Source organism: Lethenteron reissneri, chromosome 59, assembly GCF_015708825.2.
Source record: "Lethenteron reissneri isolate LAM-NWPU_2019-01 chromosome 59, ASM1570882v1, whole genome shotgun sequence".
In the NCBI taxonomy this organism is placed as follows: domain Eukaryota; kingdom Metazoa; phylum Chordata; class Hyperoartia; order Petromyzontiformes; family Petromyzontidae; genus Lethenteron; species Lethenteron reissneri.
Genome location: NC_083837.1, coordinates 1,348,748 through 1,375,420, shown reverse-complemented (window position 1 = coordinate 1,375,420; position 26,673 = coordinate 1,348,748). Strand labels below are relative to the sequence as shown.

Genomic DNA, 26,673 nt, shown 5'->3' with positions numbered 1-26,673 from the left:
CGTGGCAGCATGGGGGGCCAATCGATATGCTGCCAGGACCCCTTGAATTTGCAAGTCCCAATTGGTCTGTGACTCCGAAACCAGGTGCGACAACATAGACGTGATGGTACGATGCAGACGCTCGACCATCCCGTCAGTTTGTGGGTGATAGGGAGAGGTACGAATCTTCTTTGTACCTAGGAGATCACAGACTTGTTTGAGGAGGTTCCCGGAAAAATTTTTACCCTGGTCGGTCAGCAGCCGCTCCGGAGCACCTTTGTCCATGACGTAGCCTTGGACAAAGGCGTCCACGATGGCTGCTGCCGACTGATTTGCCAGGGGCCAGGCCATAGGCCAGCGTGTGAAGTATTCGACCCCTGTTAGCAAATATCTATTGCCCCTAGGGGTGGCGGGAAACGGCCCCAGGATATCCAACGCTACGAGTTCGTTCACCCTGGAGACTGTGATGGACTGCAACGGCGGGTTCGACTCCCGAGCTGGTGGTTTGCGTTGCGCACACCGGGGGCATGCTGCCAGGAGATCCGTGACATCCCGTGTCATGCCCGGCCAAAAAAAATCCAGCTGGAGCGAGGCGAGGGTCTTTTGGGTACCCAGGTGGAGGAGGCGCTCATGAGCAGCCCACACCACCTTACCCCGTAACCCCGCAGGAACTACCAGCCGGTGACGGTGGGATTTACCGTCCCAATGCATGAGCAAGCCCGCGTGTATTTCCCAATTGTCGGCATCACCCGTCCCACACCCCCTCTCCCTGGCGCGACGACGCAGCGCGAGGAGGGAGGCGTCCTCCATCTGGAGGCGTCCCCACTCAATCACAGGCAACCCAAGCAGGGAATCCCTTCCCTGTTTCCCGATCTCATCGGGGAGCGATGTGTCAACATCGGCGGCGGCCGCCAGGACTGGAACCGTCATGTCCCCAGCTGGCTTGCAACGCCCCGACCCCAGGAGGCATGCGCATTCGGAGGTGGTTGGCATGCGCGACAGAGCGTCCGCATTTGTGTGGCGAATGCCCTTACGATAGGTGGTGTCAAAATCGAAATCCTGGAGGACCTCCAGCCATCGGGACAATTGTCCCGATGGCTGTTGAACCTTCAGGGCGTACTGCAGTGCCGCATGATCCGTACGGACAGTGAAATGCTGACCGTACAGATATGGGCGGTACTGTTGGATGAAGAAAACAATTGCCAACAGTTCTCTACGGGTGACACAATATTTTTGCTCCGCTGGAGACAACACCCGACTGCCGTACGCAACCACCCGTTCCACGCCATCAACCACCTGGGAAAGCACGCCTCCGATACCTGTGTTGCTCGCGTCGGTGTCGAGCAAAAACGGCCTCGAAAAATCGGGGTAAGTCAAAGGAGGAGCCTTCACCAATGCATCCCGAAGGGAGCAGAAAGCTACTTCCTCATCCCGACCCCAGTGGAACCGAACCCCTTTTGATGTCAAAGCATGTAGGGGTTTGGCAATTGTAGCAAAATTAGCGACGAACCGTCGGTAATATGAAGCGAAGCCAATAAAACTCCTCACCTCCCCCACCGAGGTCGGAATTGGCCAGGAGCTGACACACTGCGTTTTGGCGGGATCGGTAGCAATACCCGAGCGCCCCACGATGTGCCCCAAATAACGCACTGACTCGCGAAACAAATAGCATTTTTGGGGCTTAAATTTCAAATTAGCAGCCCGCATCCTTTGGAAAACCGCCCGCAGCCTCTGGAGATGTTCGTCAAAGGTTCTTCCAAAAACAATTACGTCATCCAAATAAATCAGGCACGATTCCCATTGCAATCCAGCCAAAACCAATTCCATCAACCGCTGGAAGGTTGCCGGCGCTGAGTGTAAGCCCATCGGCAACCGGTTGAATTGGAACAGGCCGTGCGGTGTACGGAAAGCGGTTTTAGGCTTCGAATCATCGTCCAGAGGAAGCTGCCAGAATCCCGAAAGTAAATCTAGTGTGGAGAAGAATCGCGCTCCCGCCAAGGCGTCCAGCGATTCGTCCATCCGTGGGAGCGGGTATGCGTCGGCAACCGAAACCTTATTAAGGCGACGGAAATCTACGCAAAACCGCAACGAGCCATCCTGTTTCTTAACCAGGACAATCGGTGCTCCCCAAGGGCTGGTAGAGGGAGAGATAATGTCGGCGGCTAACATGTCATCGACAGCCGATTTGACATGGTCCTTTTCGGCGGGACTCAACCGAAAAGGATTTTGGCGAATAGGCGCGCTGTCACCCGTGTCAATATGGTGACGCAGCAGGTGAGTACAACCCAAATCGTATTTATTCCGACTGAAAACGTCGGAAAATTCCTTTAGCAGCGATCTAAGCCGTTGGCGCTCTAAATTGGACAGGTTCGTCGATCCCGCACAAAGCGCGTCGAGCCACCCTTCATCGCCGTCCGAATGCGGGTGCGTCCGAGCAGCAGTGTCAATGTGGTTCACGGCAGGTTCCTCGCAGGGCACCGGCGTCGCGTGAGCGAGCACAGTCCCTTGGGGAACCACTACTGTCTGCGACCCGACATTGAGGACCGCGATGAAGGGATCCTCGTCCCCCCTTACGATGGTCTGGGCCGGAATTAAATGAGGCCCATTAACCCCGGCCCTAGACGGCCCCAGCACAACACCCTGATCCCCAACACCCTTAGCGAAGGGCCTACGAAGTTTAAGAGGTACCAGCATTTGTGCCCCCGGCGGCACACGCACTGTTTTTACGACGAACGCCGGTACCGTCGCGAACGCCGTCCGAGTCGCTACAGGGGAAGGCAGGAACGCCATACGTCGCCCCGACGGAAGCTCAATGCATCCTTGGTCGATCAAAATACGAATTGGCATCCTGCCCAAGAAGTCCGTCCCCAGCAGGCACGGAACTGCCAGTGAGGAGGAGACAAAAATCGGCCCCGACAATTTGATGTCCCCGATAGAAATTTGCGCTCGAATCTGTCCCACGATGCCGAGAGAGCCCCCGTTAGCGGCATAGAAAGGGACATTAACCGGTAGCAAAGGACGGCTCTGCACCGGTAGAATATTGTAAATTAGTTCCGAAATAATTGTCGCCGATGCCCCTGTATCGACTATGATGCGTACCTCCACCCCATCAATGTAACCGACCACGGCCGACGATCCCGACGCCGCGGCCACCACGCGATGGGCCAACACGGACCACCGCTCGGGCTCGATTTGAGTCCCCGCAGTGATCCGCGCCGGTCCATCGCAGCGCCCCACCGGCCCCCCGTTCGTTACGGTGCGAGAGTGTGCGACAGGTGGGTGCGTTGGCCAAACATGTGAGGTGCCGCGACTCGCCGGATCATGGTGCTGGAGCTTGGGAGGAGGAAGAGGAGGGCCGGCGTCCTGTCGAGGCGTCGTCCCCCGCTGTCGAGGAGAACGGCACCCCGAGGCGACATGGCCCCGGATGCCGCAGTTGAAGCACCGCGGGAGCGCCGATGGAGACGATGGACGGTCGAAACGCCTCGGCCCGTCCCGACCCGGCCGCGCCCCCGTCGTCTGTTGCCGTCGATGGTCGACGGCATAAAGTTCTTCTGACGGAAGGGTGGCTGCAGCCACCGCACGCCCAGCCGATGCCCTGTTTGCCTTTCGCCGCTGCTGCAGAAGGTTGGCGTGGAGGAGTCGCGCAGCCTGGAGGGAGGTCATTTCTGCATCCCCTTGTGCGATGACGACGATGTCGAGGTCGTCCGCCAAGAGGAGGATCTTCTCCGCGACCATTGCGTCCACGCCGTCGTCGTCCATGCGGGGAAAGGCTGTTTTTGCCAGCGCCAGAAGACTTGTCCGGAAAGCCAGAGGCGACTCTTTTTCACCCCGCCTGCGATCGTAGAACTGCTGACGGCATTCGGCTGAAGGTCCATAGACCCCGGCCAGCAGCTGTAGCGCCATTGGTAGTGTAGCCCGCTTCTCTTTTGGCGCCGACGTGAGTGCGGCGAGCGCGTCCCCATCGAGGAGCGCCGGCAGCGCGCAAAGGGCCTCCTCGTCGGACCACCGCGCCATCTCCTGATGGGCGAGGAAGCGTCGCCGGAAGCCGCCCCAGTCACCCTCCGCACCGATGAATTCCTTCAGCGGGGGCAGCCTTTGGTGAAGCGCAGCGGTCGATGTGGACTCCCGCAGGTTGCTTTCACCTCCCTTTGGCGGTGCCTCGGCGCGACTGGCCGATGGCATCGCCTGTCGCGGCAGCGATGACGCATCCTTCGGCTGCGATGACGCTGCAGCCCCGGCGACGGCGATGTCGGAGCCGATGTCTAAGCTGGCCACGCCCCGAACAGCCGCGGCGTCCATGGCGGGAAATTCAAATTGTGAAGTCGCTGAAATGGCGGGAAAGTGCTCCGGCCGCCGGTTCTCCTCGCCCTGCGGTGGACCACCAGCCCCCAACCGCGTAATGCCTTCCAGTGTGGCGGCAGCGGCATAAAGTAGCTCCGCCAGCCGTTCGTGAGCCAGTCGTAGTGCATCTGGCTGCGGCCCCTCTCCATGCTGACGTCCCGGTGAGAAGGCGCCAGGCTCCGGCTGCACCCCATCTTGTTGCTCTGTCTCGGGCTCGGCGATCTCCGCGGCGTCCTCCTCTTGTGGTACCCTGGTCCGAGCTGTATGGCGCGTTTCCATTTTTACCACTTCTGACGCCAGATGAAGTACCCGTCGAGGACGCTTGACAACGGAGTTGAGGCACACGTATATTTATTTAACAAGTTGCCAGTACAGGACAGCCCTAGAGGGGGTAGCGGCCCCCTCACCCGTATAACTCAGGGAATACCCCTAGCTATCCATAGCCTATCCCCTGAGTCCTCCACTAAGAGCTAGGGGAGGCTGTCTGGCCCGACACTGGTAATCGGGCTCGGTACCCGGAGTCCCAGAGCACTGGCTCTGGTTCACGGGACCACGCCACTGGCTCGAGCCTGATCCCGTGGGGCCCTGATAAGGGCGGCGATCAGGGGGAGTCCAGGGCTCTAGCTACGACGTCTTCCGACTTCTTAGCTTAACTATAACATAACTGACTAAGCCCATATAACGACCCCTTTTTATACCCAACCCTCCTTGAGGGGTGGGGCCCCGGGGGATCGTAACGCCGAACCAGCCCCCCCCCAGGGTGTCTGGCTCGGACGTCGCAGAGGGCATCTCCCTGTGCACACACGTAGCCCCGCCCACTGTGTTTCTTTCCCATAGGCTGCCATGCATAACGGCCCTCTCTCCAACGTCCCTACACTAGTAACGAATTGGCATATTTAGTTTACGTGACAAACCTATACTATCTTCTTCTTGGTTCTTTCGGTAAAGTCACGTAGAAGGGAAATAATACAAATAATACAAATAAAACATTAAATAATTCTCACGACGTTTCGGCCACAACGCAAGCAGCCGTCCTCAGGTGAAGAACAGGTCTGTCGGGAAGACAGCGTCTGAATGGTCATTCTGTTCTTCACCTGAGGACGGCTGCTTACGTTGTGGCCGAAACGTCGTGAGAATTATTTTATGTTTTATTTGTATTATTTTATTATTTCCATTCTACGTGACTTTACCGAAAGAACCAAGAAGATGAATCCCTGCAGTCACGAAAGCTTTAAATCGAAATCTATACTATCTTCTTGGTTCTTTCGGTAAAGTCACGTAGAAGGGAAATAATAAAATAATAAAAATAAAACATTAAATAATGACCTATACTAATTGGCTGTGTCGGGTGGTGGCGGATTTAACGACGCATTTATATATTTACGTGATTTGATCTGACCCCAAAAAAAAAACCCCTCTTACGGACAACATCTGTCGCGAAAGTCTGCGAGTTAAACGCTTTTCTCTGGCTCAGGCGATCTGACCCAAACAAAAAACCGAATCTGATTACGAATCGTGATACTAAATGATTGTGATACCTATGCTGCTGCTGCTATTGCGACACTAGCTCAGGGAGGGTCAGGGGGGGATTGGATCCGAATGCACCTCCCTAAGGACTGATCCGTGACGTTATTTGTTGAGAACCGCCACCTGGTATCCACCAGCGCAGTGCATTGCGGCTCCTAGAACTTTGCGAGTTTTAGTTTTTTCCACCGAATTCGGAAAAATAATGCCGCCACCACCTCTTGTTACTCTGTTTGCCGAGCCCTGCCACCAGCTGGTGCTGTCGCCTGCGCCGGGGGTGCTGATTCCTACTCAGAGGTCTCAAACGGGTTTTGATTCCTTAGCCGTACCCGTACCTGGCCGCACCAGGGTCGCAAACGGCTACCCGTACCCGGCTGGGGACGGGTAGCCGGGTATCGGGTAGGGTACGGGTATCGGGTACCCGGTTGCGACCTCTGTTCCTCCTCCCCTTCCTCCTCCTCTTTCCCTCTTCCTTGAGGAGGATGCGCTACAACGGGAAGGAGCTGTCCTGGCTGGCAAGGCAGCCTCGCGGCTTCCAGCGGGAGGGAAAGCTCTTCGTGGGGAACGTCCCCCCAGGAAGCCTCCTTCACCGACGGCCAGGTATGGATCTGGACTCGTCTTCATGCAGATGTCCATGCTGGTTACCCCCTTGTTCTCCACCCCCCTGCTCCCATCCCCCTCCATCGTGACATCACCGTCACTTGGTGGCGAATGGTTGTTGTTGTTGTTGCTGTGTGTGTGTACACGTGCAGTTCTCTCGGAGCGCTGGGGCCGTCTCAGAGGGAACCTTCTGTTCCTGCTCAAGTCACGTGACAAGGTGACCTCCACGCCGGTGGGGGGGGGGGGAGGGGTCAATGAGTGGTGCGCTAATTGGGTAGCGAGTTCATTTGGTTATGGGGGGCATCGCCACATTGTCAGGGTCGTTTGGGTTGCACCCACGGGGGAAGGGGGGGGGAGTTTCACACAACGTCTGCGAGTGATCCATCAACCCTCGCTGCTGCTGCTGCTGCTGCTGCGGCTGCTGCTGTTGCGGCTGCTGCTGCAGCTGCTGTTGCTGCTGCTGTTGCTGCTGCTGCTGCGGCCGCCTCGACAGCGCCGGATCACAAACAGTGCAGCAGCGTAGCCACCACCACCGCCGCCGCCGCTACTCAGCGTGCGTGTTGCGCGTTTGTGTGTGCGAAGGAGTCGGACGCGGATGAGGTGGTGGTGTTGGAGAGGTGCGTTATTTGTACGGACAACGATGGAACGAACTGCGGCCTCACCATCAGTGAGTGAGCACGCCGTGCCCGGCACACCACATCCATCATCGCTGTTGCCCGCGTGTGTGTGCGCACGGCCCGGGGTCGCTCTCGAAAGAGGCGCGGTGGCGACGGCATTTCCTGCGTCTCGGCGGGGATCGTTTCTTAAACGCAGTTTCTGAGAGCCCACGATTTACAAGATGCCAAGTGGGCAGCAGCAACCAGCACTAACATCAAAGTTGTAATGGGTGAGAGTTGTGAATGTGGGTCTAGAGTTGAGCGAGGTTATTGTTGTTGGGGTAAGAACTTGGGCGGGGGGGGAGGTAGAGAGATGATGGTGGTGGTGGTGGTGATGATGGTGATGATGTTGGTGATGATGGTGGTGGTGATGGTGATGATGATGATGGGAGGAGGGGATTCCAGAGTGGAGCAGAGCGAGGGGGAAAAACAGAGAGAGGAGTGAGGTGACTTGCAGTCTGGTGAGTGGGTGGGTGAGTTGGTGAGTGGCTGAGTGAGTGCATGAGTGAGTAGGTGAGTGGGTAGTGAGAGAGTGGGTGGGTGTTTCGATTTAAAGCTTTCGTGACTGCAGGGATTCATCTTCTTGGTTTTTATTATGTTTTATTTTTATTATTTTATTACTTCCCTTCTACATGACTTTACCGAAAGAACCAAGAAGAGTGGGTGGGTGGCTGAGCGTGAGAGTGAGCGGGGTAGGTGAGTGGCTGAGCGTGAGAGTGAGCGGGTAGGTGAGTGGGTAGTGAGCGGGGTAGGTGAGTGGGTAGTGAGCGGGGTAGATTAGTGGGTAGTGAGCGGGGTAGGTAAGTGGCTGAGCGTGATCTCGACTGTCTCCCCCCACTCACCCCCACACCCCTCTGCCCCCCGCTGCCCCCACAGGTTTCCCAGGCCCCGGGGTGTCTCTGTACCTGGAGGTCTCCGGCCGCTCGGAGCGCGACGCTTGGAGCCGCGCGCTGGGCCGCGCCGGCGCCGAGGCCCTGGCGGGCCGCGTGGCGGCGCTCCGCGCGGCCATCTCCGGCCTACGCGGCCTCGACCCTCGGGCTCCCGGCACCCCCAGCACCCCGCACCCCCCCGGCACCACCGGCACCCCGCACCCCCCCGGCACCACCGGCACCCCGCACCCCCCCGGCATCCCCAGCACCCCGCACCCCCCCGGCCCCCGGGAGGGCGGCAACCCGGCGCTGGAGTTGAGCATCGGTGAGTTGGCACGGACTAGCGGCGGGCGGGCGTGCGTACTCGCCGTGTGTGTACTCACCGTGTGTGTGTGTGTACTCACCGTGTGTGTGTGTAGTGTGTCCACTCACCGTGTGTGTGTACTCACCGTGTACTCACCGTGTACTCACCGTGTACTCACCGTGTACTCACCGTGTGTGTGTGTGTGTAGTGTGTCCACTCACCGTGTGTGTGTACTCACCATGTACTCACCGTGTGTGTACTCACCGTGTGTGTTCTCACCGTGTGTGTGTGTAGTGTGTCCACTCACCGTGTGTGTGTACTCACCGTGTACTCACCGTGTACTCACCGTGTACTCACCGTGTACTCACCGTGTACTCACCGTGTGTGTGTGCTCACCGTGTACTCACCGTGTACTCACCGTGTGCTCACCGTGTACTCACCGTGTACTCACCGTGTGTGTGTACTCACCGTGTACTCACCGTGTGCTCACCGTGTACTCACCGTGTACTCACCGTGTGTGTGTGCTCACCGTGTACTCACCGTGTGCTCACCGTGTACTCACCGTGTACTCACCGTGTGTGTGTACTCACCGTGTACTCACCGTGTGCTCACCGTGTACTCACCGTGTACTCACCGTGTGTGTGTGCTCACCGTGTACTCACCGTGTACTCACCGTGTGCTCACCGTGTACTCACCGTGTACTCACCGTGTGTGTGTACTCACCGTGTACTCACCGTGTGCTCACCGTGTACTCACCGTGTACTCACCGTGTGTGTGTGCTCACCGTGTACTCACCGTGTACTCACCGTGTGCTCACCGTGTACTCACCGTGTACTCACCGTGTGTGTGTACTCACCGTGTACTCACCGTGTGCTCACCGTGTACTCACCGTGTACTCACCGTGTGTGTGTGCTCACCGTGTGCTCAGCTTGCCGGGGGCTGCCGTGCGGGCCAGGCGACAGCCCCCCGAGCCCGTTTGCCCGCGTCTACGTCTACTCCCGGCGAGCACACAACCCGACGTGGACGCTGCACTCGCACACCGAGACCATCGAGGCACCGCACACCGCAACACACACGCCGCACCGCACGCCACACCGCACCACACTGCACTACACTACACCACACTACACCACACCACACTACACCACACTACACCACACTACACCACGTCGCACTACACCACACTACACCACGCCGCACCGCACTCCACACAGCACCACACTGCACTACACTACACCACGCCGCACTACACTACACCATACTACACCAACACCACGCCGCACTACACCGCTCCACACACCACACTATGCCACACTACACCACGCCACACCACGCCGCACTACACCGCACCACACACCACACTATGCCACACTACACCACAGTACACCACACACCGCACCGCATTCCACCACATCAAGCAGCACCACACCACACATTGCACCACGCACCACACTACACCACACTACACCACGCCGCACTACACCGCACCACACACCACACTATGCCACACTACACCACAGTACACCACACACCGCACCGCATTACACCACACCAAGCAGCACCACACCACCCAACGAACTGCTGCACCATTCACCGAACCTTGCCTGGCACCCCACTGCATATTCTTAGGTTTTTTCGGTAAAGTCACGTAGGTAAAAACATTAAAAAGTAAAATAAAAAAAAAAATCACGACGTTTCAGAGGCAACACAAGCTTCCGTCTTCAGGTGGTACCGTCACAGCCACGACAGCTGTATCAAGTAAATGAGAGATTGCAAGAGCTACCACTCCGTTTATATAATGGTTGGAGAGGGGGTGGGGCAAGGGCCGCATACTTTTTATTAATATGGTAAGGTGAGGCTTAGAGGCTTAAAGCTGAGCCTTTGTTATGGAAAGGTGCGGTTTGTGACTCAACCTGTGACAGGGAGACCACCACTAAACATGGTAAAACAGTAGTGGTTGTCTGTCAAATAAGATTGGCGAATAAGTGTAGTTAAATCTTTTTTGCATGGTTAATCACATCTTTCCAATGATTACTCAGTTTGTAACCGTCATCACGGTTGAAATTATGTCTGTGTTTGTATATTTGTATGGCTTCGTGTACAAACCTTTGATGGTAGCCAGGAGGTTTGCAGAGAACCTTGGTCTCGGAAAATACAATTTCATGAGAGCCCACCGAGTTGTAGCAATGATCGGCAATGGCCGAAGAATCAGTTCTGCCGTGTTTCAGATCTGACTTGTGCTCGCGGACACGATCAGAAACATGACGTTTCGTTTCTCCAATGTAGCAATCTCTCATTTACTTGATACAGCTGTCGTGGCTGTGACGGTACCACCTGAAGACGGAAGCTTGTGTTGCCTCCGAAACGTCGTGATTTTTTTTATTTTATTTTACTTTTTAATGTTTTTACCTACGTGACTTTACCGAAAAAACCTAAGAATATGAATCATTGCAGTCACGAAAGCTTCAAATCTAGAATTAATGCACTCCACTGCATCTTTGCATATCCCACACCGCACACTGTACACCCAGCACCATGCACCACACTCGATCTACTTGCTGTACATGGTTTGTGTGTCCGGTGTGGTGTGTATGGTGAGTGTACACGGTGCGGTGTTTATGGTGAGTACGCACAGTATGGGTGTGTACGGTGAGTGTACACGTTGCAGTGTGTATGGTGTGGGTGTGTATGGTGAGTATACATGGTATGGGTGTGTATGGTGAGTGTACACGTTGCAGTGTGTATGATGTGGGTGTGTATGGTGAGTATACATGGTATGGGTGTGTATGGTGAGTGTGGGTGTATGGTGAGTATACATGGTATGGGTGTGAATGGTGAGTGTGTATGGTATGGGTGTGTATGGTGAGTGTACATGGTGTGGGTGTGTATGGTGAATGTGTACGGTGTGGGTGTGTATGGTGTGTACATGGTGTGGGTGTGTATGGTGAATGTGTACGGTGTGGGTGTGTATGGTGTGTACATGGTGTGGGTGTGTACGGTGAGTGTACACGATGCGGTGTGTATGGTGTGGGTGTGTGTGTATGGTGAGTATACATGGTGTGGGTGTGTATGGTGAGTGTACACGATGCGCGGTGTATGGTGTGGGTGTGTATGGTGAGTGTACATGGTGTGGGTGTGTATGGTGAGTGTACACGTTGCAGTGTGTATGGTGTGGGTGTGTACGGTGAGTATACATGGTATGGGTGTGTATGGTGAGTGTGTACGGTATGGGTGTGTACGGTGAGTGTACACGTTGCAGTGTGTATGGTGTGTGTGTGTATGGTGAGTGTGTGTGTGTGTATGGTATGGGTGTGTATGGTGAGTGTACACGGCGCGGTGTGGCGGGTGCAGGCGACGTGTGCGCCCGAGTTCCTGGTGAGCGCCGCGTTCTTCCCCGCTCCGCGCCCGCTGAGGATCTGCGTCTCGGTGTGCGACTCCCGCGATCGGAGTGGCCCCGACGGAGTGAGGGAGCACCGCACCCTGGCACCGCACTTGGACACCCAACTCGAAAACGAGTTGGATATCACTGACTGTAGATCAGAGGTCGCAAACGGGTTTTGATTCCTTACTCGTACCCGTACCCAGCCGCACCAGGGTCACAAACGGGTACCCGTACCCGTACCCGGCCGTACCCGTACCCGTACCCGGCCGGGTACAGGTAGGGTACGGGTATCGGGTACCTGATTGCGACCTCTGGGATGAAGCCATGTTCAGGCGCGGGTGGGTTGATTCTAGGAACTTGAATTGTGAGAAGAGACAAGACGTTGGGAAATGAGTGACAAACGGTGACTCACCAGTGACTCACAGTCTACCCGTACCCGTACCTGGCCGGGTACGGGTAGCCGGGTATCGGGTAGGGTACGGGTATCGGGTACCCGGTTGCGACCTCTGCTGTAGATTTGGAGTTTGCGGTGTCTCTCTCTCTCTCACCGAGGTCGCGTGGTTTTATCTCCAGGTCCTCCGGTTTTCCCCTCCACATTTAGAATCAACGTCACGTGGTTGGAGTATAGACCACAATACCTGCAGTCATAATGCAAACAAAAAACACAACTCTGATAATGTGCACTGTCCTTGAAGTTGATTGGTCCACACCCGAGACAGCTTTCCTTATAGCCTAGTCTCACATGGTGTTGGACCAGATGACGCCAAAAGGCGCACAACTCAAAGACAATGCACCATCAGAGTATGAGAGCTCGGGGTAAACATTTACACCATTGGTACCTCATTTGCCAGTAAAACATATGATAATTTTTTTTTACCCTTCTATCTGGCAACAAAACTGACACCTTTTTTACAAGGAGTCATGTTTGCATAGACCACAATACCTGCAGTGGTATATTTTTTTACCGGCAAATGAGGTTCCAATGGTGTTTGGAGTGGTTGGCTGCTGTTGTACACTTCCACGCGATGATGATGATGATATCAACCACCCTGCTGAGAGATCATTTGTGGCCTGGTTGCTCCTGAAAAAAATCTCTATAGGGGCCGTCCATAAGTGACGTCACGTGATTTTGGACGAGTTTTGACCCCCCCCCTCTCTCTCGTCACACGGCGTCACAAAAAGTCAGACCCCCCCCTCAATATGACGTCACAAATCTCTGCCCCCCCACCCCCAAAAAATAAAACATGCTTCAAATCGCTTTAAACTATTGTCATTGTAGTGCGCATTTAATGTGGCGCTGCACTCTGATGTTGTAGGAGAAAACATTTATTAAAACGTCTATTTAATTAAGTAGAACGTGTTGTCTATATTTATTTAAAGTTGCGCATTTTGATGACGTGACGTCACATTTCTCAACCCCCCCCCCCTAGGTGCGTGACGTCATTTATGGACGACCCCATAATTCAGTGCGCCTTACCTGAAAAACAAAATAAACAGCACTTGCCCCAACAGTCTGTTAAGGCTACACGGGGGACATTTGTCTTTGTCGTGCTCAGGTGAAGGTTCTGGGAAAGGTGGAATGTTCGGTGGAGGAGCTTCTGCGTGGCGGAGGCAAGCTCAGCCTCCCCTTGAAGTGAGCTCAACACCACCCACCTCACTCTGACCCTGACCCTTTGAGCTGGCCGCTCGTGACCTGACCATGGCTTGATCCTGACCCCGATCTGACCTCTTCACTGTTGCGGTCTTGTTTCCTGCGTAGTCATTGGTGACCAGGGTGAGACCATCATCTCATAGCCACAGCTCCGTGTCTGTGAGTCTATGGCTCTCTGTGCGAGTCTATGGGTCTCTGTGTGAGTCTATGGGTCTCAATGTGAGTCTATGGCTCTCTGTGTGAGTCTTTAGGTCTCTGTGTGAGTCTATGGGTCTCTGTGTGAGTCTATGGGTCTCTGTGTGAGTCTGTGGGTCTCAATGTGAGTCTGTGAGCCTCTGTGTAAGTCTATGGGTCTCTGTGTGAGTCTATGTCTCTCTGTGTGAGTCTATGGCTCTCTGTGTGAGTCTGTGTGGGTCTCTGTCTCTGCAGATCGGACCAGGGAGTGAGTGCTGGTGAGGTGAGGCTGCAAGGCTGGGCGAGCGACAGTGGTGAGGAGACGGTGGCTTCCTCACCACTGCTGGTGAGCGGGGACGAGATATTGGATCACGACCCTACTCATAGCCCACACTCATAGCCCATACCCCTCTCGCTACACCTCATAGCCCATACCCCTACCCCCCCCTCTCTCTACTCATAGCCCACACCCCCCCTCTCTCTACTCCTCATAGCCCACACCCCTACCCCCCCCTCTCTCTACCCTCATAGCCCATACCCCTGCCACTACCCCCCCTATCTTTACCCCCACACCCCTACCACTACCCCACAACCCATACCCCATACACCAGCCCCATCACTGTGTATCCACACTGCAGTGATACAAATTCATTACCACTTACCCCCCTGCTCCCCCCCTCTGCTGCCCCCCCCCCCCTCCACTGCCCCCCCCTGCCCACGACTCCCCCCCCGCTGCCCCCCCCCCCCCGCTGCCCCCCCCCCCATCCCAACGCTGTCCAGGGCCCCCGTGGGATTCCCGAGTGGCGAGCAAAGCGCTACCACAGCCTCCTCCATGACGAGTTCCTCAGGACCAGTGAGCGATGGCATCACCACCACCATCGTCACCATCGTCACCATCATCACCACCGTCACCACCGTCACCACCGTCGCCATCGTCGCCATCATCGTCATCATCGCCATCATCGCTAACATCATGGCTAACATCATCATCATCATGAACATCATCATTGCCAACATCATTACCAACATCATCATCACTAACATCACCACCATCATCACGATTGCAAACATCGTTACTAACATCGTCCTCATCATCATCACCACCGTCACCATCATCGCCATCATCGCCAACATCATGGCTAACATCATCGCTAACATCATCATCACAAACATCATCATTGCGAACATCATTACCAACACCATCATCACTAACATCACCATCATGAACATCATCATCACTAACATCACCATCATGAACATCATCATTGCTAACATCATTACCAACATCATCATCACAAACATCACCATCATGAACATCATCATTGCTAACATCATCATCACCAACATCATCATCACTAACATCACCACCATCATCACGATTGCAAACATCATTACTAACATCGTCATCATCATCATCACTAATTTCATCGTGACTAACGTCATCACTAACATCGCCAGCATCATCTTCATGATCATTACAAACATCACCAACATCACCATCATCAATAACAACATTATTGACATCGTTTTAACTCACATTATCACCATCATCATCGCTGGCAGGGCATGCGTCAGTGTGCGACTGAGTGGATGAGTGAGTGAATGAACGAATGAGCGAGTGAATGAGTGAGTGAGCAGGCGAGGTAAATAGTGAGTGTGTGTGCATATGTGTGTGTGTCTGGGGGAGCGGTGGTGTAGCGGTTAGCACGCTGTGCTATGAACCCGGCGACACGAGTTCGATCTCCACTCACGGCCAACACCGGTGACAATTATCTGAACCGGTCCTGGGACTCCCCTAGGTCGACTCGGCCTCGAGTACCTGGTACGGTGTGGAGTAAACATCGCTACTGGGGAGACAAAGGCGGTCGGGCGTGGTGCTGGCCACCCACCCCCTCGTGTACCGTTGCGACCTTCATAGGTGCTCGCTAACAGCACTTGCCCCTACAGTCTGTTAAGGCTATATGTGGGATCTTTGTGTCTGCGTCCATATGCAGCCTTGATAGGTGCTGCCGCTCACTAACGGGCATTTGCCTCAGTACCCGGTGTGGGCTATACAGGGGCGGGGGGCCCTTTAGCTTTAACTTTTTGCGTGAGTCGGTGAGTTGGTGAGTGAGTGCACGAGTGCGTGAAGGAATGAGCGAGTGGGCGAGTGAGTGCGTGAACGAGTTGGTGAAGGAATGAACGAGTGGGCGAGTGAGTGCGTGAACGAGTGGGTGAAGGAATGAGCAAGTGGGCGAGTGAGCGAGTGGGTGAGTGAGTGCGTGAAGGAATGAGCGAGTGGGCGAGTGAGCGCGTGAACGAGTGAGCGAGTGTGTGAGCGAAGCAGCGAGCGTGTGTGCGCGTACACGTGTCCGTCCGCGCACGTGTCCATACGTACGTAGCCTACGTCTGACCTTCTTCCGCACCGTATGTAGCCGTCCGCGCTTATCGGAAGCGCGTGCGGCCCTGGCAGGCGCGGCCGCCCGCGCGAACAGGCGGCACGGGGAATGGGAACTGTGCCTCTGTCTCGTCGGCAGTGTTCTGCAACGAGTGCGTGCGCACGTACCGCGTGCCGGGCCACGTGGAGGCGCCGCAGCGGCCGCTGCTCGCGGTGCAGGAGCGCATGGCCGAGTCGCGTCTCTCCTTCCACGTTCCGCGCCAGCTGCTGCAGATGAGACTCCGCCAGCTGTCGGCGTGGTGCGCTCCCTCGCATCGCACGCGCACGCAGAGACGCGCAGAGACACGCGCGGAGACGCGGAGAGACACGCGCGGAGGGACACGGAGAGACACGCGCGGAGGGACGCGGGCAGAGACACGCGCAGAGACGCGGAGAGACACGCGCAGAGGGACGCGGGCAGAGACACGCGCAGAGACACGGAGAGACACGCGCAGAGACACGCGGGCAGAGACACGCGCAGAGGGACACGCACAGAGACACGCGCAGAGACGCGGAGAGACACGCGCAGAGACGCGGAGAGACACGTGCAGAGGGACGCGGGCAGAGACACGCGCAGAGACGCGGAGAGACACGCGCAGAGACACGCGCAGAGACGCGGAGAGACACGCGCAGAGACACGGAGAGACACGCGCAGAGACACGCGCAGAGACGCGGAGAGACACGCGCAGAGACACGCGCAGAGACGCGGAGAGACACGCGCAGAGACACAAGCAGAGACGCGGAGAGACACGCGCAGAGACACGGAGAGACACGCGCGTAGAGACGCGGGCAGAGACACGCACAGAGACACGAAGAGACACGCGCAGAGACGCGGGCAGAGACACGGAGAGACACGAGCAGAGACACGGAGACAGAATGAGAATATTTGTGTACACCGGAGGAATCCGACGAGCTCGCAAGCTCTTTTTCACGGATGTCCTCTAGGGGCATGGGGTAAGAACGTCGCGACACACGGAGCGATGCAGAGACGCGCACGCAGAGACACGGGTAGAGGCATGGAGAGACACAGAGACACAGAGACACACGCACTTGTGTGTGTACCCCGTGTGTGTATCCCGTAGTGTAGCGGTTATCGCTGCGCTACAATCCTGGCGACCCGGGTTCGATTCCCGCTCACGGTCAACACCGCTGACGATTATCTGAACCAGTCCCAGGCCTCAAATGAGTACCCATAGCGGTGTGCAGTAAACATCGCCACTGGGGGAGAGACAAAGGCGGCCGGGCGTGGTGCTGGCCACCCACCCCCTCGTGTGCTGCGCCTGCTTTTCGGTGCTACCCTCTAGCAGCACTTGCCTCAACAGCCCGTTAAAGGCTACACGGGGGATCTTTGTCTTTGTACCCCTGTGTGTTTGTCGTCCCCTTGACCTGCCAGGCTCTCTCTACTGCAAAGTGTGGACCCCCTTCTTCCCGCCCGCGTGGAAGAGCGGCGCCAACGCCTCCTGTCCCTGGGCACAGAACACGTGGAGGCCTACACAGAGGCCCTCACCAGCCTGCACGCTCACCACGGTGACTCACCACACTCCTCACCACCACGCTCACCACGGTGACTCACCACACTCCTCACCACCACGCTCACCACGGTGACTCACCACACTCCTCACCACCACGCTCACCACGGTGACTCACCACACTCCTCACCGCCACGCTCACCACAGTGACTCACCACTCTCCTCACCACCACGCTCACCACGGTGACTCACCACACTCCTCACCACCACGCTCACCACAGTGACTCACCACTCTCCTCACCACCACGCTCACCACGGTGACTCACCACTCTCCTCACCACCACGCTCACCACGGTGACTCACCACACTCCTCACCACCACCACACTCCTCGCCGCCACGCTCACCACGGTGGCTCGCCACACTCCTCACCACCACGCTCACCACGGTAACTCACCACACTCCTCACCACCACACTCACCACCGTGACTCACCACACTCCTCACCGCCACGCTCACCACGGTGACTCACCACACTCCTCACCACCACGCTCACCACGGTCACTCACCACACTCCTCACCGCCACGCTCACCACCGCCACACTCCTCACCGCCACGCTCACCTCGGTGACTCACCACACTCCTCACCACCACGCTCACCACAGTGACTCACCACACTCCTCACCACCACGCTCACCACGGTGACTCACCACACTCCTCACCACCACGCTCACCACGGTGACTCACCACACTCCTCACCACCACGCTCACCACGGTGACTCACCACACTCCTCACCGCCACGCTCACCACAGTGACTCACCACTCTCCTCACCACCACGCTCACCACGGTGACTCACCACACTCCTCACCACCACGCTCACCACAGTGACTCACCACTCTCCTCACCACCACGCTCACCACGGTGACTCACCACTCTCCTCACCACCACGCTCACCACGGTGACTCACCACACTCCTCACCACCACCACACTCCTCGCCGCCACGCTCACCACGGTGGCTCGCCACACTCCTCACCACCACGCTCACCACGGTGACTCACCACACTCCTCACCACCACACTCACCACCGTGACTCACCACACTCCTCACCGCCACGCTCACCACGGTGACTCACCACACTCCTCACCACCACGCTCACCACGGTCACTCACCACACTCCTCACCGCCACGCTCACCACCGCCACACTCCTCACCGCCACGCTCACCTCGGTGACTCACCACACTCCTCACCGCCACGCTCACCACCGCCACACTCCTCACCACCACGCTCACCACTGTGGCTCGCCACACTCCTCACCACCACGCTCACCACCGTGGCTCACCACACTCCTCACCGCTATGCTCACCACGGTGACTCACCACACTCCACACCACCACGCTCACCACGGTGACTCGCCACGCTCCTCACCACCACCACACTCCTCACCGCCACGCTCACCACTGTGGCTCGCCACGCTCCTCACCACCACGCTCACCACGGTGACTCACCACACTCCTCACCGCCACGCTCACCACGGTGACTCACCACACTCCTCACCACCATGCTCACCACGGTGACTCACCACACTCCTCACCACCACGCTCACCACCGTGGCTCGCCACACTCCTCACCGCCACGCTCACCACGGTGACTCACCACACTCCTCACCACCACGCTCACCACGGTCACGCACCACACTCCTCACCGCCACGCTCACCACGGTGACTCACCACACTCCTCACCGCCACGCTCACCACCGTGACTCACCACACTCCTCACCGCCACGCTCACCACCGTGACTCGCCACACTCCTCACCACCACGCTCACCACGGTGACTCGCCACACTCCTCACCACCACGACTCACCACACTCCTCACCGCCACGCTCACCACGGTGACTCACCACACTACTCACCACCACACTCCTCACCACCACCACACTCCTCACCGCCACGCTCACCACGGTGACTCACCACACTACTCACCACCACACTCCTCACCACCACCACACTCCTCACCGCCACGCTCACCACGGTGACTCACCACACTCCTCACCGCCACGCTCACCACCGTGACTCACCACACTCCTCACCGCCACGCTCACCACCGTGACTCGCCACACTCCTCACCACCACGCTCACCACGGTGACTCGCCACACTCCTCACCACCACGACTCACCACACTCCTCACCGCCACGCTCACCACGGTGACTCACCACACTACTCACCACCACACTCCTCACCACCACCACACTCCTCACCGCCACGCTCACCACGGTGACTCACCACACTACTCACCACCACACTCCTCACCACCACCACACTCCTCACCGCCACGCTCACCACGGTGACTCACCACACTCCTCACCGCCACGCTCACCACGGTGACTCGCCACACTCCTCACCGCCACGCTCACCACGGTGACTCGCCACACTCCTCACCGCCACGCTCACCACGGTGACTCGCCACACTCCTCACCACCACGACTCACCACACTCCTCACCGCCACGCTCACCACGGTGACTCACCACACTACTCACCACCACACTCCTCACCACCACCACACTCCTCACCGCCACGCTCACCACGGTGACTCACCACACTACTCACCACCACACTCCTCACCACCACCACACTCCTCACCGCCACGCTCACCACGGTGACTCACCACACTCCTCACCGCCACGCTCACCACCGTGACTCACCACACTCCTCACCGCCACGCTCACCACCGTGACTCGCCACACTCCTCACCACCACGCTCACCACGGTGACTCGCCACACTCCTCACCACCACGACTCACCACACTCCTCACCGCCACGCTCACCACGGTGACTCACCACACTACTCACCACCACACTCCTCACCACCACCACACTCCTCACCGCCACGCTCACCACGGTGACTCACCACACTACTCACCACCACACTCCTCACCACCACCACACTCCTCACCGCCACGCTCACCACGGTGACTCGCCACACTCCTCACCGCCACGCTCACCACGGTGACTCGCCACACTCTTCACCGCCACGCTCACCAGGCGCGTAGGTGCGTGCTAGCACCACCTTGTCCCAAAGGCCTGCTGAGGCTATGTGGGGGATCTTTGCCTTTGTACAGGGCCGAACTTCAAGGCGAGCCGTCTGCGGAGGGAGCGAGCGCTCTCCTTCGTGCCCATTAACCTGCACGTGCAGCGGCTGCGGGTGCAGGACGCACACACGCGGCGCGGTACGCTGACGATGCACACACGCAGAGACACGGGGACGACACGCACACGCGGAGACACGTGACGACACGCACACGCGGCGCGGTACGCTGACGATGCACACGCAGAGACACGTGACGACACGCACACGCAGAGACACGTGACGACACGCACACACAGAGACACGTGACGACACGCACACGCGGAGACACGTGACGACACGCACACGCGGCGTGGTACGCTGACGATGCACACGCAGAGACACGTGACGACACGCACACGCAGAGACACGTGACGACACGCACACGCGGCGCGGTACGCTGACGATGCACACGCAGAGACACGGGGATGACACGCACACGCGGCGTGGTACGCTGACGATGCACACGCAGAGACACGTGACGACACGCACACGCGGCGTGGTACGCTGACGATGCACACGCAGAGACACGTGACGACACGCACACGCGGCGTGGTACGCTGACGATGCACACGCAGAGACACGTGACGACACGCACACGCGGCGTGGTACGCTGACGATGCACACGCAGAGACACGTGACGACACGCACACGCGGCGTGGTACGCTGACGATGCACACGCAGAGACACGTGACGACACGCACACGCGGCATGGTACGCTGACGATGCACACGCGGAGACACGTGACGACACGCACACGCGGCGTGGTACGCTGACGATGCACACGCAGAGACACGTGACGACACGCACACGCAGAGACACGTGACGACACGCACACGCGGCGCGGTACGCTGACGATGCACACGCAGAGACACGGTGACGACACGTACACGCAGAGACATGGTGACGACACGCACACACAGAGACACGGTGACGACACGCACACGCAGAGACACGGGGACCACACGCAGAGACACGGTGACGACACGCACACGCAGAGACACGGTGACGACACGCAATCGCAGAGACACGTGACGACACGCACACGCAGAGACACGGTGACGACACGCACACACAGAGACACGGTTACGACACACAGAGACACGGGGACCACACGCACACACAGAGTCACGGTGACGACACGCACACGCAGAGACACGTGACGACACGCGCACGCAGAGACACGTGACGACACGCACACGCAGAGACACGTGACGACACGCACACACAGAGACACGTGACGACACGCACACACAGAGACACGTGACGATACGCACACACAGAGACACGTGACGACACGCGCACACAGAGACACGTGACAACACCCACACACAGAGACACGTGACGACACGCACACACAGAGACACGTGACGATACGCACACACAGAGACACGTGACGACACGCGCACACAGAGACACGGTGACGACACTCACACACAGAGACACGGTGACGACACGCACACACAGAGACACGTGACGACACTCACACACAGAGACACGGTGACGACACGCACACACAGAGACACGTGACGACACTCACACACAGAGACACGGTGACGACACGCAGCGTGGTACGCTGACGATGCATAAGCAGAGACACGGTGACGACACGCGTACACAGAGACACGGGGATGACACGCGGCGCGGTATGCTGACAACACGCACACACAGAGACACGTGACGACACGCACACGCAGAGACGTGACGACACGCACACACAGAGACACGGTGACGACACGCACACACAGAGACACGCTGACGACACGCACACGCAGAGACACAGTAACAACACACACACACAGAGACACGGTGACGACACGCACACGCAGAGACACGGGACAACACGCACACACAGAGACACGGTGACGACACGCACACGCAGAGACACGGTGACGACACGCACACGCAGAGACACGGTGCATGCAGAGACACGTGACGACACGCACACACACAGACACGGTGACGACACGCCCAGTCGCACGCCGCCAGTACGATGTCGCGGGAGACAAATGCGTCCGTGTGCGGTGCCCCCCAGACTGCACGTACGACGTGGTGACTGTGGGAGCCCCCGCGGCCCACGTCCTCGGATTCAAGGGCGGGGGGCTGCGGAGTCTGATGGCACGGGGGGCCCGCCTCGGGTGAGGAGGTTTACAGACCCCCCCCCCGATCATCACTCACCTCCACTCACCTCTACTCATGACTCACCTATCCCTCTAACTCTCTTTCTCTCACTCTCTTCCTCTCCATCATTCTCCCCTTGTCTCTCTGCCCCCCCTCTCTCTTCTCTCTCTTCTCTCTCTCCATCTCGTTTGCCCCCCGTTTCAGTTTTCAGTTTCATTCGTTTGGAATTACCCCGTGAGTTATTCGGCTCTTGATTCGGGTGCGACCGCAACAAACAGTAAAATGACAAGATACATTTACAATTTACCAGAGGTGGGACAAAGTCATTGTTATGCAAGTCCAAGTCGAGTCTGAAGTCATCAAATTCATGACTCGAGTCTGACTCGAGTCCAAGTCACATGACTTGAGTCCACACCTCAGAGGTGGGACAAAGTCATTGTTATGCAAGTCCAAGTCGAGTCTGAAGTCATCAAATTCATGACTCGAGTCTGACTCGAGTCCAAGTCACATGACTCGAGTCCACACCTCAGAGGTCGGACAAAGTCATTGTTATGCAAGTCCAAGTCGAGTCTGAAGTCATCAAATTCATGACTCGAGTCTGACTCGAGTCCAAGTCACATGACTCGAGTCCACACCTCTGCAATTTACTGTGCGCAAATTGAACCATCCCCTACAAAAACAATAAAATCTTCCAGGAAAAGCACCATTTGTTTATACTGCGTACGAAACCGTGAAAAAAAATCCAATTTTTTTGTTAGATCACAATAACAATCATAATGCAATTTAGATAAAAATGTTTAAGTCTAACTCTATACTACATGAAAAAATCGGGCTAAACTAAACGTTTCTAGAAATTACTAAAATAATGCTACAAAAACAATGTAACAGTGATCATAAGAAATGTGATTGGAAGTTAACAATAGCGACATGCATAACATATACTACTAAACCTAGCAGCCTTCGCTAGCTGCATGAGTCAAATCTATAATAGCAGGAGTAGCAATAGTAGTAGCAGCAGCAGCACACTATAATAATACGTATAACCCGTAAAAACAACGTTTTTCACTCTAAATCCTTTATATGCATGGCGGCTAGAGTCCTCTCGTCCTCTGGCTTGAGATGGCTGCCACCTATGGGTCAGATGATTGTCTGCCAGTATTAAGCAATTGGTAATTAAATACTTAATTTGTTTTCCCTAAATAGTGTAACATTTTGGAATTTTTTTTTTCACGAACATTAATTGTCTCGCACAACGAGTCTGTGTGCAAAATGTCAGCTCGATTGGATCACGGGAAGTGGGTTAAAAAACGACCGAAAGATTTGCACGGTCGTAAGCAAGCAAGCAAGCACGCAAGCAAGCAAGCGAACTTAATATAAAGGATTTAAAAATACATGATGATTTCTCGCATTGGTCATCCGTAGCGATAGATTTGATTTCAGGCCACTGGATAGCAGTGGCAGCTAGGGTTGTACGACTCCTCTAGAGCAATTTAAAGCTTTCGTGACTGCAGGGATTCATCTTCTTGGTTCTTTCGGTAAAGTCACGTAGAAGGGAAATAATAAAATAATAAAAATAAAACATAATAAAATAATTCTCACGACGTTTCGGCCACAACGCAAGCAGCCGTCTTCAGGTGAAGAACAGGTCATTCAGACTCTGTCTTCCCAACAGACCTGTTCTTCACCTGAAGACGGCTGCTTGCGTTGTGGCCGAAACGTCGTGAGAATTATTTTATTAAGTTTTATTTGTATTATTTTCCTTCTACGTGACTTTACCAAAAGAACCAAGAAGATGAATCCTCTAGAGCAGTTTTGAGTGATGGTCTTGTAGGTCGTGATCCAAGCTGTCTCTCACCCTGCCCCCCCCCCCCCCCCTCCCAGTGTGCTGGGTGAGCAGGACGAGATGAGGTCTCTGCTGCAGCGTCTCTGGAAGCTGAAGCTTCGGTTCGACTCGCACCACGCATCTCTCGCCGCCTCGCCGCTCACCACCGAAGAGCTCTCCGCTCACCTCGCTCACCTGGTTGACGCGGTGAGGGACGCGACGCCCGCCGCACTCGCGCTCACCCACTCACGCTCACCCACTTGCACTCGCACTCACCCACTCACGCTCACCCGGTCACCCATGGCCCGCTAGGCCCCGCGCCCGCTCGCAGCAAGGCTCACACTCACGCTCGCCCACTCGCATGCTCACCCACACGCTCGCCCACACGCTCGCCCACTCGCACTCATGCTCACCCACTCTCGCTCGCCCACTCACACGCTCACCCACACGCTCGCCCACACGCTCGCCCACTCTCACTCGCACTCACCCACTCGCACGCTCACTCACCCACTCACTCTCGCCCACTCACGCTCGCCCACTCGCACTCACCCACTCACACTCTCACTCACCCACTCACATTCTCACTCACCCACTCACTCTCACTCACCCACTCACACTCACCCACTCACACTCCCACCCCCCCCCCCGTCACACCCCCCTTCCTCCCGCACCCCCACAGACGCAGCAGCTGGTGTCGCTGTGTGAGCGGGAAGCGGTGTGTGAGGCCGTGTTGCGGCTGATGCGGAGCGAGGGCCAGGAGACGGGACTCGCTGCCACAACCGCCGCCACCGGCTCATCCACAAGCTCCACGCTGCGGGTGGCGTCACGCCGTGAATGGGTGAGTGGGTGTGTGAGCGAGCGTTCTTATCAGAGTGAGTGTGTGTGGGGAGCGGTGGTGCAGCGGTTAGCGCTACGCTGCGCCGCGAAGCCGGCGACCCGAGTTCCATTCCTGAGTGAGTGAGGAGTGAGTGTGTACTCACTCTGTGTGTGTACTCACTCTGTGTGTGTACTTACTCTGTGTGTGTACTCACTCTGTGTGTGTACTCACTGTGTGTGTACTGTGTGTGTACTCTGTGTGTGTACTCTGTGTACTCACTCTGTGTGTGTGTACTCACTCTGTGTGTGTACTCACTCTGTGTGTTTGTACTTAGAGGCTGTTGCTGAGCAGAGTGGAGGAGGAGCTGGAATTGCTGTTGCTGAGTTCAGGACCTGAACACGGTAAGGACGGTGTGTGTGGTGCAGCAGTGGTGCAGCAGTGGTGCAGCAGTGGAGCACGTTGTGGTGCAGCAGTGGGGCACGTTGTGGTGCTGCAGTGGGGCACGTTGTGGTGCTGCAGTGGGGCATGCTGTGGTGCAGTAGTGGGGCACGTTGTGGTGCAGCAGTGGTGCAGCAGTGGTGCAGCAGTGGAGCACGTTGTGGTGCTGCAGTGGGGCACGCTGTGGTGCTGCAGTGGGGCACGTTGTGGTGCTGCAGTGGGGCACGTTGTGGTGCTGCAGTGGGGCATGCTGTGGTGCAGTAGTGGGGCACGTTGTGGTGCAGCAGTGGGGCACGTTGTGGTGCAGCAGTGGGCACGCTGCGCATCGAACCCGTCAACATCTGAGAGAGACACAGGTGGCCAGGCGTGGCGGTGCGGGCCACGTCACCCCCTCGTGTTGCCGTGCCGGCCTTGATCGGGCGCTGCTACCAGCACTTGGCCCGTACAGCCTGTGTGGGCTACATGGGGGGTCTTTGTCTTGTGTGTCTGCGGGTGCAGACCTGCGTACGGGGAGCGGTGGTGCAGCGGTTAGCGCCACGCTGCGCCACGAACCCGGCGAACCCCGGTTCGATTCCCGCTCACGGCCAACACCGGTGACGATTATCTAGACCGGTCCTGGGCCTCCCTTTAGGTTGACTCGGCCTCAAATGAGTACCTGGTGCGGTGTGTAGTAAACATCGCCACTGGGGAGACAAAGGCGGCCGGGCGTGGTGCTGGCCACCCACCCCCTCGTGTGCCGTGCCGGCCTTCATAGGTGCTCGCTAACAGCACTTGCCCCGACAGTCTGGTTACAGGCTACGTGGGGGATCTTTGTCTTTGCAGACCTGCTTGCACGCGTGTCGCTGCTGGCGCCCCCGCTGTGGAGCGCCGCGTGCGATGCGCTGCAGGGCCCTGCTGGCGATCGCCCTGGAGAGCGAAGCCCTGCTGGGGCTCGTCGCTGAGCCACCGGCGGGACGTCGTCGATTCCCACACCGTGAACCACCC

The 26,673-nt window shown here is 57.0% G+C and overlaps 1 protein-coding gene across 1 annotated transcript in view; it reads left to right on the top strand.

Moving 5' to 3' along the window:
- LOC133357714 (inositol polyphosphate-4-phosphatase type I A-like) overlaps window positions 1-26,673 on the top strand; it is a 42,338-nt gene that overhangs the window by 6,214 nt on the left and 9,451 nt on the right. Inside the window, 19 exon segments of the mRNA XM_061575808.1 lie at window positions 6,326-6,444; window positions 6,597-6,661; window positions 7,027-7,111; window positions 7,977-8,294; window positions 9,202-9,326; window positions 11,625-11,735; window positions 13,212-13,288; window positions 13,736-13,826; window positions 14,261-14,333; window positions 15,997-16,156; window positions 17,290-17,423; window positions 20,487-20,594; window positions 22,527-22,629; window positions 24,494-24,641; window positions 25,114-25,272; window positions 25,586-25,652; window positions 26,512-26,572; window positions 26,574-26,610; window positions 26,612-26,662. Of these exon segments, the coding sequence (XP_061431792.1) occupies window positions 6,327-6,444; window positions 6,597-6,661; window positions 7,027-7,111; window positions 7,977-8,294; window positions 9,202-9,326; window positions 11,625-11,735; window positions 13,212-13,288; window positions 13,736-13,826; window positions 14,261-14,333; window positions 15,997-16,156; window positions 17,290-17,423; window positions 20,487-20,594; window positions 22,527-22,629; window positions 24,494-24,641; window positions 25,114-25,272; window positions 25,586-25,652; window positions 26,512-26,572; window positions 26,574-26,610; window positions 26,612-26,662 (2,091 nt within the window). The 5' untranslated portion in view covers window position 6,326.